The sequence below is a fragment of the Solanum verrucosum genome, unplaced genomic scaffold, assembly GCF_900185275.1.
Source record: "Solanum verrucosum unplaced genomic scaffold, falcon-dt-bn FXZP01000261.1, whole genome shotgun sequence".
NCBI lineage: Eukaryota > Viridiplantae > Streptophyta > Magnoliopsida > Solanales > Solanaceae > Solanum > Solanum verrucosum.
In genome coordinates, this window is record NW_026019969.1 from 6,979,567 (window position 1) to 6,995,212 (window position 15,646).

A 15,646-nucleotide genomic window follows, 5' to 3' on the forward strand; every position below is an offset into this window, starting at 1 on the left:
TTTTTGGTAACTGTAATTTTTATTACCAGATATGTCAATATGTACAGATTTGAAACTCAAGACATGGACATAATCCCAATCTCAAAGCTCATCTACCTTAAATAAATAACCACTATTCTACTATACTATAGATAAAAATTAAATCTAAGCATAAATTCAGCCAGTCCCTCTATAATGAATTTCTAGTATGATGTTTCTGATGATCACCTCTGTGGTCATCTCCTTATACTGAAAAATTCTATAGTTGCTCTCTTGCCAAATAAAATACACTGCACCTGATAGGTTCATTCTATATACTTCAGCTTGCATTGGTTTACATGTGGCATGTACTATAGCCCAATCCATCTCTTCAGCCTACCCTGTGCTGCTTCTGTTAATGCATTGCCAATTTAATAGTTTCAGACAAAGATTATTTCATCTTTCCATCAAGTTTCAATCTAAAATGCAACAAGCAACAAAGAAGACAAAGCACCACTCCAACAAAAAATTCTATGGAGGTAAGAAGTGCAGGTGACTGAGGAATAAAACAAAAAAAAGCACATAAACATACACTCCAGAAATAGTTCATATGAAAATTGAAATGAAGATGAATTGGTAATAACCTCGTCTTCTTTGTCACAAGAAGTACTCTAGACTTAGAATGAAGATGAATCAGTAATAATCTCATCTTCTTTGTCACAGGAAGTACTCAAGACTTAGGCTAGAATTTAAACTGTCAAAGAAATAAAGGGGTACAAAACTTCATCAAATGGTGCAAACAGACGGGAGGAGTAAAGTGACTAATGAAACTCGAAAATACTTAGAACCCAAATACAGTTACTATATGGCGAGATTAGGTTTCAACATAGTATAATCCTTTCATTAATTTACAATTAGAGAAGTATCAATCTAAACCTCGCAGTTCTTCAATCTGATCAAGAAGAGAAAAAATTACATGCACAACTTCTGGATGAACATTGATATTTCAGTGTCTAATAAGCATTTAATTTGAGCATATTGAACAAGCTTAAGGATAAAAGCACCAGAAAACACAAGTTTCTTGAGAAAAAAAACACAAAATGTGTAATAAAGAAGATGTCAAAAAGCTTTATATTCTAATAGATATAGCAAGAGTGAGAAGAGGTCAAGCAATTGTAACTCCTAATTCAGTAGCATAACATCAGACAACACTTAGCTAACCTAACCAAAAAATAAATAAAAATAGACCGTATCAGCGTTTGGATGCTATTCAATAAGCAAAGACACACATATGTATAGGCAAAGTGACTAAGTATCATGAACACCTTAACAAATAGTGCTCCACCAAACACTACCAATTAAGCATATAAATAATCTAAAGTGTAAGAGAAAAAATATTAACCATGTTCTTACCACGAGAAAATGATGAAAAAACAAAGAGCACTGCATTTGAGATATTAACATTATATTCCTATTTACTTAAAGCTTAAGTAGGAGTATTAATATTTTGGTAAGCAAATAGGATTTTATTGAACCTCAGATTTGTTTTCATGAAATTTAATTTGCATAACTTAAAGCCCAGCTAGTACCTACCATATAGAAATTATAACATTTATTCAAGAAAGCGATTGCCTTTGTTGTGATGCTCTCTAGCAGGAGACCAACCACTTAAAGTTAAGATTGATTAGCTAATAATGGTCCTTGTATATATAGTTTCGCAATCTTGATAGATATCCAATAGAAAACATGAAGAACGTAATAGACAACGGAGTAAGCGAAAGCATATAAAACCACATGCTATTATTTTATAAGCTTGCTAAATTAGGTAAAAGTAAGTATCAGGCAAAGATCTCCACCAGAAAAGAACCCAAAAAAATGCCAAAAACTACATGAAGGAATTTCCACTATAACAAGCAATCAAAAACACATAAAAGTCCATAGTAGACTAAGGTCAGAGCATATTACCTTGATATCACTTCCACAAAAAAGTATGTATTCATAAATCTTGTACGCTGATAAACAGACAACACTACAAATACTGATGAGAGAGCAAGCTCATGTCCTATTCCATCCTATTTAACCTGCAAAACACGAAATCAAAATGCATCAATGACTATTTAAGATACTATAATGTTAATAAGATTAAATGCATCAAGACACAATTCCATGAAGCACATCTAGACCTATCAGCCACTCATACCTCCAAGGAAATAATCAACAACAAGCTAAGTATATAATCAATAACAAGCTAAGAATATATACTGGATTAAATTGATGTCACGACCCGATTTCTTGAGTCATGATGGCACCTACTATACCCTACCAGTAGGTAAGCCAACCCGAAACCCAGAACATTAAGCAATGAGCAAAAGGGCAGAAACTAGCGAAAACAATAATCTAAACAAGGATAACAAAGCGGAAGCAACCCAAAATAAATATATACAGAAATCCCTCCGAGAACCTGGAAGTCACTAGTACAGAGCTATCTGATAAAGAGTACAAGTTCCAAAAGTGGACCACAACAGAGCGTGTCTCAAAGGCAACAAGACTAGCTAAATCAAAAGAAGGAGACAGAACAAACCCCAAAACGTCAAGTGCTCGCCCTCGTCTCCGAATCACAACTGCAAAAGGAGGCTGGAACTAATCACCGCTGGTAACTGGTACTGGGACCTGCATCACGAAATAGATGCAGAGCGTAGCATGAGTACCAACACAACAGGTACTCAGTAGGCATCAAAGGCCGACTGAGCAAAAAGGGTAAAAACAGTAAGAAAGGATAGAATCTAGACACAGAGAGGTCAAAGCGAATATGAAAAGAAAGCACACGAGCATACCAGAAACAAACTAAGTACAACTAGACTAAACCTAACTGGACCCCCATAAGCCCAGAAGGTACACTCGTGCACAAGTTTAAATAAAACCTGAACGAACCCCCATAAGCTCGACAGGTACATGGAAAAGCTAAGTCTACTGAGAAAGAAGAAAATTTAGGCTACCAGCCCAAAGTAACTAAGATAATCCATCAGACTCCACCCAACCAGTGCACTCCCAGCCCAGCTAGAAAGAGTGACCCTAGGGGGCACCAAACCAAACAGTCCGCTCCCAGCCCAGCTAGAAAGAGGGACCCGTGAGTGAGGTAGATATCGCGAGTCGTCCTATCGTGCAGTCAGCTCCCAGCCCAGCTAGAAAGAGCGACCCGGGGACACCTAGCCAGCAGCACACTCCCAGCCCAGCTAGAAAGAGAGGCCCGGGGGCGATCGCCGATATCACCGAGTCTACCCAGCCAACGATACGTTCCCAGCCCAGCTAGAAAGAACGACCCCGAGGGTGATGGTATCTCCAATAGGATCCAATCCCACAACAACCATCGTGGAACGCCGTCCACTCTAAGAAATCACAGAAAAGGCTCCAAGCCTATACTATCTCAATCCCACACCTCTGGTGATGCACTAAACCTTCGAGAATGCGTCGGAACCGCAGAATAAGAGGGAGAAGATACAGAAGTGCAACAAGTAGCGATAACGCCTAATCTAAGGCTCAAACTATCAGACTCAAGTCTGCTATTCTAGTCTACAAGGAGCTAAGTCATCCGAACGACATCGGCAGAAAGTCAAGGCTATCCAGCCCACACGGGTCATAAGTCTAAGGCAATGCTAGCCTAACCTAGACTAAGGCATACAATACAAAGCATACAAGTATACAATAACGTTTAGCACATAGACATGCAACTCTACTAAACCGGATAACATGATACTATACCCGAAATGTGGCCAATCGATCCTAACATAAGGTATCTAATCAAAGTAAGGTAGTAAACTAGTATCCACCCCCAATTCACTCCAATCGACATGTTTTTACACAATTAAGCTCAATCTAAAATAAAGGAAAGCCGTAGCCTACCTTAAGGCCAATCGCGCGCTCTCCAAATCACTTTACCGAAGTTTTTCCTTTCCGAACAGTCTCAAAACGCTGCCCCGCTATCAAAAATAGAGTCACAACGTTACTATGGTCATTTAGACACCAAAATCACAACAAACAGAGACGGGTAAATTTTGGAGTCAAAACGGGAATCGTGGGACCCGCATCGAACTGTCCGAATTTGACTCCGTCAAGAGACCCTAAACAACACTCCAAACTTGTGTTCCAAAATGGAACACAATCTGAGGCTCAAAACACAGCAAAAACCAACAAGCAAGAAAACCCACTTTAATCTACTAAAAGAAACCCTACAGCAGCAGTCCAAAATCGAAATAAACGAAAATCAAAAGGTGCCCAGCACTCTTTAAACACTCTACAACGAAGTCACGACAATTCTCAACATGTGGGACTTTGAAGCACCCAAAACCGAGCTAAAATGAGTGAGATATGACCAAAACAAAAATTCCAAAAACAAGGACTCGAAAACAGTACATCAGTCAGGTTTTTCGCGAAATTACCTCAAACGGGAACCCCAAACCACTATCCGAGCTCACCAACGCGTTGCCCTCGAAAAATCTCACAACTTAGCCTTTTGAATCGCCCAAATCAGTTGAGAAATGAGAGAGTTAAGAGAGTTTGAAGTTTTGGAATTGTTGCTGAAAATCTGCATTATATTGCAGATTTTCTGCAATTTTTCCAAAACTAAAAACCCCGACGGGGTACTCCGATCTCGTTCGGAACCCCGTGCACGCAAACGAGATATGCAATCATACCAAATTCGATATTCCAGACTCAACGGCGCAGTCAAAATTTCCATCAGAGGTCATTTCGATAAAAAGTGGGTCCCACTTCCAAAGGCCATTTTAAGTCAAAACCCACAAAAGGGCTCGGAAAGATATCGAAAACCTCGGGACACAAAAGAAGGGTCAATTTAGACCAAACTCAACATTCCGGAGCTAACCGCACTGACGGAATTCTCATCCGAGCGCGTTTACTCAAAATGTTGACCAAAGTCAAACTTAAGCCAAAATTCAGAGGCTAAAACGCCTAATCACACCGACTCACACTGAAAACCTCGGGAGTCATGTCGACCGTGCTACTAGCCTAAAATGACCCTTTCGGAGCTGATGAGATCGTCAGAATTAGATTCCGATGTCATCTTCTTGAACTTTTGATCAAAAATGATCGTTCAAGGTTCAAAACCTCCAAAACACAAAAAACTCACACCAAGACCAAACGAACGACCAGGTGACCGAACTGTCAGTCCCGGCAAGTCGTAAATGACTTGGGGTCGCTATAGGAACGCTCTAAACGACACACAGAAGGCAAGACACAAAAATGACCAAGAGGGTCATTACAATTGATCACAAGTGTCAAGTGAACAATAAGAAGAGATAGAATTTTTTTTTCTATATATCTGATTCAACTTAGTTAGTTACATTAATCTAAGTTGCTTGAACATTGCGGGTGTTTGATACAGGTGCGATCCATAGGTCGGATATTCTATGATCTAAATTTTAAGATTCAGGGATACTGATCCATGTAGGGATACGGGTGCAAAGATTTGACTAATAATAATACAAATAGAGTAATAAAACCTAAATTATGAGATATTATGTGGAAAACTTGGGTTGATAATATAAATTTATATGGAAAGGGAGTGACAATAGAAATTTATATATACAAGGTATTTCATTCTCTAGACTTTCACCTTAGTTTTTGTTTTGATTACATTTTTTTTTTGAATTTATCCAGAATTTCTCCCTTGAATTTGGTCAAAGTACCCAAATCGATTGACCAGATCACCCACATCATCTCAACATTGGTGCGACACTAAACGTGAAGAGTCCGAGCAACTAAGACATTAATGACAATAAAATTATAAAATATAAAAATAAGACTTCAACATATTTTCTAAGAGTGATGTACTACTTGAATTGTCATTGAAAGTAGTGGTTACCTAATTGATCCAAAGTTGGTTAGTATTTCCAATGATCATAATTCCTCCTATGAACAAGGCCTTTTAGTTTGTAATGGTACTTACTCCTCGATTAGTTCATCGAATAGCATAAATAATCTTGTCGATGGGTTCTCGGACTCCCCTGTAAGCCCTTTTGTATATATATAACAATGGACACCCGATTTGAAACTTTAGGGAAGGAGTGGAAGAAGCAAGGGAATTCCTCCTTAATAATAATAAGTTTTTGGGCAATAATGTTATCAATTACTTGCTGCCTCAGGAGAAAAAAAGGACAAAGTGGTTTAACAGCAACTCAAATAGAGAAAAGGGATGAGGAAGAGACTTCACTTATAGGCCCGAGAGGGAGAAAAAATCCTCATAGAGATGAAAAGGATTTTAGAAGAAGAAAGAAATAGCAAGCAAGCTATAGTTTATACAAAATTCACAGTTCATTCGGAAGAGTTCGATGTAATTTTGTTGCATAACATGGGCTATAAGGAAGCATTGCCAGCTTATCGCGAGAGCTTGAAGAATGTTAGAACGAAAACCACAACACAGAAAGGGAAATCAAAAGGATTTCATGTAGGGAAGGATGACCATGAGAAGAAACAATGTAATAAAAAAAGAGTCGTAAATTTAAGGTCTCTACTAATGAATTGTGCACAGGTTATTGTTGTCGATGATTAGCACACAAAAGAACACTCCATTCTATATAATTAAATCTAAATTCATATTTTCTCTAATACAATCCAACATCATATAATATTGCTAGTTTTAGCACTGACGAATGTCTGTAGGGTATACCTATATAACAGAAAAAACAAAATGTACATAGATCGTACTAATATATCTACTTGTAAAATTTGATCAGTATAATAGAGTGAAGAGAAATGTCTTAACTGAGAATCAAGCTGATAATGCCATGAAACAATATATCATAATGTAAAGACCAAATAAGCAACAAAATTAATTACTCAATAAGTATCCATGAGGTTTCAAATATTAGTTGCATAATTATGAATGCATATATTTGTAGCATAGCATGCCAACAGAGAAGAATACATATAAATGTCGGACAAGAATTTCTTACCAAAGTTATACTGGCACCAGCCCACTGTATCCAAGAATTGTTTGGAAAGCTGAAGAAATCATTATAGCTCCCTGCAACTCCTTTATGATTTGTTTGAAATTATACAAATAGGAGAATATTATTCATAAATGGTTATGGTAGTAATACGATAAAACAAATTGAACACACATTATTCTTACCTATCTTTATGATATGTCAATATTAATCTCAACACTGCCTCGATGATATTAATCATAAAAAGCTATTAGCACTCTCTTTACCAGTCATTTCGATAAAATTATATGATATTAAATAGCATTTTTCATTACTATGTAATGAGTGAAAAAAGTTCATAATATTTTCATCACTTAACAAACCACATCACAATATATGATCATTCAAACTTCTTTACTCTCCGCAAATCATAACAAATTAAATGAGCATCAGTTGTTGTATTAGAAAAGAAAAAGATAACTACATATACCAATTAAGAAGCCTTCTTGTTATTTTTCTTGTTTAAATTTTTTTAAGAAAAAAATTATAATCTAGAGTTGTCTAAGTCTTTGATCAGATCTATTCAATCCAATCATAACCTATTTTCATATGTGCTTGGAAAATCTTCATTTAGTTTCATTATGCAATATAAAAGTTAAAAATTAAAAAAATAAACATCCAATGTAATGGTATGTTCTGCCCTTAAGCAAATGCTCTCCTACTTAGTAGCTAGTACTTGCTTTGAATTTTTCTTTCATTAATCAAGATAGACACTTTGTAATTTATTTTATCGCTAAATTTATGGAAATGTAAATTCAAAGTTCCAACTTCCACACTAACCTCTTCTATCGCATGCTTAACTCTATCTAATTACAAAAATCAATTTAGATAAGATAATAAAGCCCTCATACAGATTAACAGAAAAAATAAAATAAAAGTTGGACAAATATTGAATGAGGAGTAGAACTGAAACAATCAACACCCAACTAAGAAGTTTTTTTTTTCGTAGATCACCAACTAAGAAGTTGAATGAACTGAAAAAGTATTATCTAGAATATAAGAAGATTAAAAAAAAAAGGATAAATCAATCGTCTCTCTGCAAACATGAAAAAAGTTGAAAGAAAAAATACATGAAAATGTACCATTCAACTGCGGAGATGAAGAGAATTGAAAGAGTATCTTGAAATCTGAAAGAGATTATAATAACTTAGGAAGAAATCTTTTTTTGTCTGCTAGCAAAACAACATCAATTACAACTGAGAAAATAGCAAGGAAAATCCTACTTCTCCTCAACCCAAAATTTCAGTTTCAGGTTTTCTCAACCCAAAATTCCAACCTACAACATCAACTAAGAAATTTCGAGAAGAAGATTTGAGCGGAAATTGAGAGGAAACCATACCTTAAATTGCAAGAAATTCTTTAAATTTATTTAAGGAGAATTGGCATAGTACTCCTCTCTTCTATTGGAAAATGAAACGAACGTTTATAGAGTATATATGTGTGTCCTCTAATGGAAGAACTCTGGAAGCTCCCAGAATGAAAGAGACAGTTTCAGTCTCCAACTTGAAAATATCATGGAGTGAAATTATTATCTTTTTTAAAGAACAATTGAAAATTAAAAGATGCTTCTACGGTAATAGCCAGACATTTACTATTTTGCCCTTCAATTATATCAAATTTTTCAGAATTGCCCTTGGTCGTCCTGGTCGTCTTCACCCTTCTATATAATAGAAAAATGAGTGTCTCAATACTAAAGATGAAGGCTCTGTTATACCATTAAACACGAGCACAACAGAACATAGAAATCTCAATTATCCATAATCTAAGAGAGATAATTTTAAGAAAATAGAAGATAGAAGAAAACACACAGTTCTGATTTTTTTTTATCAATTCATATTTTTGGAACGACCTAGGGTTGTAATATCCAATTAAGAAAGTGAACAGAAGCCATCTTTGAATATTTGAAAAGGACTGATTAAGAGCAAGAAAAAAGAAATGATCACTCAAAATTGAAAATTGAAAAAGTTAACCGAAGAGATTTAAGCAAAAATGTGAATAAAACATACCTGGAAACACTCTCAACCGTTTAGTCTTGAAAATCTAAGAAAACTGATGCAAATGAGATATTTATTTATTTTCATTGGAAGAGTGGAGAAAGATGTAGATGCTTCTAGAGTATTAAAAAAAAGGAAAAGTTACTTAAATACACAACACTTCTTTACCTATTCTCAATATTTCCCTACTCCTTTACTAAAATACAAAAATCCCTTATTTTCCCCCAATTCAACTTAACCGGATACTTTATTAGTTTAAGTATCCGCCCGTTATTAATTAAAGTATCCGCGCTGCTATATTATGCATCCGCCCGTTAATTAAGTATCCGTGCTGCTAACAACTTAATAATTTAAGTATCCGTCCGTTATTAATTAAAGTATCCGCGCTGCTATATTATGCATCCGCCCGTTAATTAAGTATTCGTGTTGCTAACAACTTAATAATTTAAGTATCCGCCCGTTATTAATTAAAGTATCCGCGCTGCTATATTAAGTATCCACACTGCTATATTATGTATCCGAAAAACACTAAAAAGAGGGATTTTTGGTAATTAATGAAAGAGTAGGGAAAGGAAGTAATTTCTTTCTTATACTATGTCATTTGCCTAATTTTTACAAAAAAAAAAATAGAGCCTTGATTTGAGCATGAGTGCACGGATATCAACAAATTTTAGTATAGTAGTTATAATTTGCCCTTGTATATTTGATTTAATATCCCTTTTGCCACTGGTCGTTGGTCGTCTTCACATATCTATATAGATAGAAATATATATATTACTAAAAAGTGGGAATAAAAGTAGTTGAAATTTGAAATATCATTTTCCCCCTATACTAGATTAAAATATTATAAATATTTAGTTAATTACATGTTTAAATATTAGTGATAATCAATTATTACATTGAGTAAATGGAGAGTTCATGTGTTCAAAGGAGGATACTTTCCAGATTTTAATGGAGGTTCGTTGCATATATATAATAATCTTAAAGTTGCTCTGTTTTATCTATTTTGGCCCTTTGAAACCTTCAAATAGTATTTAATTTAAAATTTTATGATGTCTTTTGGTATTCCTCTATCTTTATCTATATAAATTCATCTTTTTTGTTTCATGAAACTCACATCCAAAATTATCTTTTTCATTTTATTGTTAAAGTAGTGAAGCCATCAACATCTAAGTATATGATATATCTACCTTAGTCTGATTATTTATCACTTTACGAAAATAAAATAATTTTTCTAATTGATTCATGCTTTAGTTTGACTCGATGGAGAAGACTTTTGAATTTTGATTGGATATGAGAGAAGGTGTCGACAAAAACTTGGAAAATTATGTACCAATTTTGTATTTCTTTTTTCATTTATATAATGTTATGATTAAAGTCTTAAGAAGGATGCATATGTTATTATTATTTTTTCTATGTTTATTTTTTTATATTTCTCTATTAGTATTTATTTAATTCAATTTTCTATAAATTATTATCATAACATTTATTTGAGATTGTTGCATTACATGAGGCACTAGAAACTAGTTACTTTAATAAAAGCAAAAAATTATTTACTAAACGAACACGGAGATATGTGCTTTATGGATGCTCATGTGATATGATTTGCTAGATTGTATAAGAAATTAAGAATATTTTGATAATTTTTTCAATTTGTAAATTTTCATGTTTTAGGAGAAAAAATAGGAAGTTAAGAAATTCAATTACGATGTTACTTTGACTATGAGGTTCAATCATTGTACTACTATTAAACAAATGGAGGTCCAAAGCAATTCTGCAAGTCTTGTTTTTTTCTTTGGTTGAAAACATTGACTTGTCTGGTTGTGAATTTTGCTAGCCTAAGATCCTCAATTCCAGTTTCTTGAGCTTTGCTCTATGGCTAGTGAATTCAAGTCTCAAGTGTTCTTGAGTTTCAAAGGCAATAATACTTTCGCAGATCATCTCTATGAAGCTCTAGCTGGAGCAGGTTTTGTAACATTAAGAGGTGGCGATGGAAACGAGGGAGGAGAAGAAATCAAATTGAAATTACAAAAGGGTGTTGAAGAATCAGGGATTTCAATTATAATCTTTTCAAATGATTATGTGTCTTCAAGTTTGTGTCTTGATGAGTTGGTAATGATCTTGAATTGTAGTAAAAGGAGATCAGTTCTGCCAATATTTTACCATGTGGATCCTTCTGATGTTAGGAAACAAAAGGGGAGAATTGGAGAAGCATTTGATAGGCATGAAGAAGCTAAGGTTAGAAAATGGAAGGAAGCACTCAAACAAGTTGCAGATTTGGGAGGAATGGTCTTACAGAACCAAGCTGATGGGTGAGTTCATTAACTTTAAATACACTTTGAGAAATGTTTCATTATGAGTTTATTTTAAGCAAAAGTATCTACTTTGTTAGAGTTGGAGCAAATTGTTTTTGATAGGGAGCAATCCTTATTAGAAAGAGAGAGGAACTTAACATTGCTAAATATAATTTGCCTTCATTTATGAACTTAACATGTCTTTATCTCAAGTCTTTCTGATAACAATTTCTGGACACTCTATTAGGAGTGTGTTCCCAGTATTCATGTTGCATGCTTTAGTTCTCGATTCCACGAACTCACAGAATAACTTTGTGTTGGTTACTTTTCCATTTTGTTAAAACATTTCAGACATGAGTCAAAATTCACACAGAAGATCCTTAAAGTGGTTGAGAATAAACTGAGCAGGCCAGTCCTGTATATTTGCCCTCATCTGATTGGAATAGAACGGCGTGTTGAAAAGATCAACTCATGGCTAGAGGATGGATCTACTGATGTTGACACTCTTGTTATCTGTGGCATTGGTGGAATAGGCAAGACAACAATGGCAAAGTATGTGTATAATTTGAACTATAGTAAGTTTGATGGTAGCAGCTTTTTGTCCAACATTAGAGAAAATTCAACACACCATAAGGTTTTGTTACTCTTCAAAGGCAATTTCTTTCTGATATTTGCAAGAGAAAGAAGAAACCTATGTTTTCTGTGGACGAGGGAATGACTGAGATGAGAGATGCTGTAAGTTGTAAAAGAATCCTTCTTGTTCTTGATGATGTTGATAGTCGTGACCAATTGGATGCTCTACTGGAAATGAAGGACTTGTTATACCCTGGAAGTAAAGTCATAGTGACAACTAGGAACAAGAGATTGCTTAGGCCTTTTGATGTGCATAAGCTTTACGAGTTTGAAGCTTTGAATAGAGATGAATCAGTTGAGCTCTTAAGTTGGCATGCATTTGGTCAAGATTGTCCTATTAAAGGTTTTGAAGTGTGTTCAGAACAAGTAGCAATCCATTGTGGAGGACTTCCATTAGCACTTGAAGTTCTTGGTGCTACTTTGGCAGGAAGAAACATAGATATTTGGAGAAGTACAATACAGAAATTAGAAACAATTCCGAATCATCAAATTCTCAAGAAATTAGCAATAAGTTATGAATCTCTGGAGGATGATCATGATAAAAATTTGTTTCTCCACCTAGCTTGCTTTTTCATTGGGAAGGACAGAGATTTAATAATAGCTATTCTCAATAGGTGTAACTTTTACACTGTAATTGGAATAGAGAATCTCGTTGACAGAAATTTTGTAAAAATTAGTGAGTCTAACAGGTTGATTATGCATCAAATGATTCGAGATATGGGAAGAGACATTGTTCGCCAAGAATCACCAATGGAGCCTGGGAAACGCTCTAGACTATGGCGCTCCAAGGATTCCTATAATGTCTTAATCCAGAACCTTGTAAGGAATTCTGTCTCATATGGCTGATAGTTTATCCTTTGTTGAGATTAGAGTTATTCATGTTGTTTCAGTAGTCAACATAGTTCTCATTAAGTTTAATGAAATGGGTTGAAGATGAGTACCTTTGCCTTTATTCATCATTTTCTGTCTTCTATCTGAACAGGCCACTCAAACAATTCAGGGCATTATCCTTGACATGGATATGCTCAAGGAAAATGACATAATTAGATCAAGCTTTTCTCCCATTGATTTCAAGAAACACAAAACAAAGAACTTTCTCAACTATCCTAATCCTCAGAGAGGTCAATGGCATTTGTCAGATGCCAAAGAAGTCACAAATGAGCTGGTTCTGGAAACTGTTGTGTTTGAAAAAATGCAAAAGTTAAGACTGCTCCAGTTCGATCACATTGAGCTTCAAGGATCTTTTGATGTTTTTCCTAAGAGATTAAGATGGTTGCGCTGGTCAGAGCTGCAACTAGAATGCATGCCAATTGATTTTCCTCTGGAGAGCCTTGTAGTGATTGAATTACAACGTAGCAGATTGATGAAAATTTGGCATGGAGTCAAGGTGTGCTAATAATGTGTTTCATTCTTTAAGGTGTTGCAGAAACTTAGTTTTATCTAACTTTGTGTTCATTTCTATCTTTTGTCATTCAGTTCCTTAAATATCTGAAGATTTTCGATCTCAGCCATTCCTACGAGCTTCTAAGAACACCTGATTTCTCTGGACTACCCAACCTTGAGAAATTGATCCTTCGATATTGTACAAGCTTAATTGAGCTTCATGAGACCATTGGATGTCTCGAATCACTTGTTCTGTTGAACCTCAAAAATTGCAAAAATCTGCAGAGACTTCCAGATAGCATTTGCATGCTAAAATGTCTGGTCACACTAAATATCTCTGGTTGCTCAAGTCTTGAATATGTACCGATGGATCTAGATAAAGTAGATTCACTGAGAGAGCTCTATGCTGATGAAATTGCAGTTCATCAAATGGTTTCTACTGCAGAAGAGGTCCAACCGTGGTATGGATTCCTGCGGTCCTGGATGTGCAAGGGGACAATATGTCCTAAAGTTTCACACATTAGTTTACCCAATTCTTTGGTTACTTTGAGTCTTGCTAAATGTAATCTATCCGATGATACTTTTCCAGTTGCTTTCAATAGCCTCTCGTTATTGCAAAACTTAGATTTGAGCCAAAATAAAATTTGCAGTCTACCAAAGGGCATAAGTTATCTTACTAGACTTCAGAAGCTAGAAGTGGAAGGCTGTGAAAAGCTCAAATCTCTCATAGGGCTTCCCAATATAGAACATCTCAATGTTACTAACTGCAGCTTGTTAGAGAAAATATCATATCAATCTAAATCATCTAGTCTGAAGAATTTGCTGGTCTCAAATTGTGTTGAATTAGTGGAAATAGATGGAAGTTTCAAGTTAGAGCCCTTGAGAAATACTGAGGCAGAGATGCTTTCCAAGCTAGGCTTGTGGAACTTGGCCCCTATGAACAATGTCATGATCAATCTTACATCTAATATACTGAGCTACTACCGAATACACGGTAAAGGGTGGACTCCAACAAGGAAGACAAAGAAAGTTGTTCTTCAGGTAACGTCCTGCTAACTATACCTGCAAATATCTACTTGCAATAGAATTGAAGACAGGAGCATATAAAAGTTTTATGAGTTACTTTTTTTGCAGGGACTGTACCAACCAGGCATCTTTAGCACTTTTCTTACAGGTGAAAGAGTTCCTTCTTGGTTTAGCTCAAAGTTCACAAAAGAATCAAGTGCATCCTTCAAAGTACCTACTTGCAATTCCAGAATTGAAGGATTGAGTTTTTGCATTGTGTACAAGCGTTCCACAATTGGGCTCTCACCGAGCATTCTCCGTCCCCCACTGCTAACTCCACCTCCAAGAATTTCTCCTCTTGCCATACGCAAAGCTCAAGGAAGACCACTTCGTTACCGGCCAGTGGAAAATAAACCATATGAATCAACTTTTGATTGTCCATGCATCACAGTTAATAACTCAACTCAGAGTCTGATATGGTCTTACCAGCCCTTGTTCTATGGAGTTCCGGGAGGGAGAGAAGGGATGATGTGGTTAAGCCATTGGAAACTTGAGAATCAGTTGAGCAGTGATGACGTTATAGAGGTCACAGTTACCGCAGGGGATGGAATCACAGTTATGGAATTTGGGATCAAAATTGTGCATGTTGAAGAGACAAAAGTGCTAGGGAAACCAGACTGTGAAGATGCAAGTGCAGAGAGAGATATTGTCAATCCATTTTGGGATGTTAATTTGGTACATGCCAGTTCAAAGGATACTTTTTCTGTCCGTCTTCCTCCTACTTATCGTTCCTTACGTGCTGCTCATGAGCCATTTATGGAGAAGGCACTTAAGAGAAATATGTCAGACTATAACTAAGAAATTTATTACTAATCGGCAATTACCATTCATTATACACACTAAAATGCATATCAAAATAAGAATTATGTTTATATGTAAGGCATGATGATTCCAAAGATAACTTTGGAGACTTGTACTGAGTTGGACTTTCTAGCAATTTGCATAAATTTAGCAAAATGGAGAAAGACAGCCAATTCAAAAGTAATTGACGCATCACGAATCCACAACTACACTTTTGAGACTTCTATACATGATGTGTATTACCAAAACCCAGATTTAGAATCGAGCTATCTTTTGGAAACCCGCAAACATGACTACAACAAACAAGACACTCTATGGAAGATGGTGGCAAGGAAAGCAGAAAACAATGAGAACTTAAAGAGTTCACACTTATATTGCACTGCTACTGAAACAGCTTGGTTTTAGAATGGGTAGCTCCAAGTTGATTTCGTGGTAAGGGAGCTTCAACTATAATGTGCATAAAAGTAACCTTTTTAAAATCAGAAATCCAGATGATCTCAACAGATTCCCCTGCAAC

The 15,646-nt window shown here is 35.5% G+C and overlaps 1 protein-coding gene and 1 long non-coding RNA gene across 2 annotated transcripts; one reads left to right on the forward strand and one right to left on the reverse strand.

Moving 5' to 3' along the window:
• LOC125816120 (uncharacterized) lies at positions 1–8,468 on the reverse strand. Its single transcript, XR_007442207.1, has 4 exons — positions 8,299–8,468; positions 6,927–7,006; positions 1,924–2,039; positions 1–370 (listed from the first exon to the last, which is right to left on the reverse strand). It is a non-coding gene; the product is annotated as an uncharacterized LOC125816120 (long non-coding RNA).
• A 2,307-nt stretch (positions 8,469–10,775) lies between these two features.
• LOC125816770 (disease resistance protein RPV1-like) lies at positions 10,776–15,138 on the forward strand. The gene is given in 6 exon segments (XM_049496389.1): positions 10,776–11,265; positions 11,599–11,962; positions 11,965–12,699; positions 12,863–13,267; positions 13,357–14,304; positions 14,398–15,138. Coding segments are annotated over 6 exon segments (3,618 nt in total). The 5' UTR covers positions 10,776–10,828; the 3' UTR covers positions 15,127–15,138.
• The last annotated feature ends 508 nt before the right edge of the window (positions 15,139–15,646 follow it).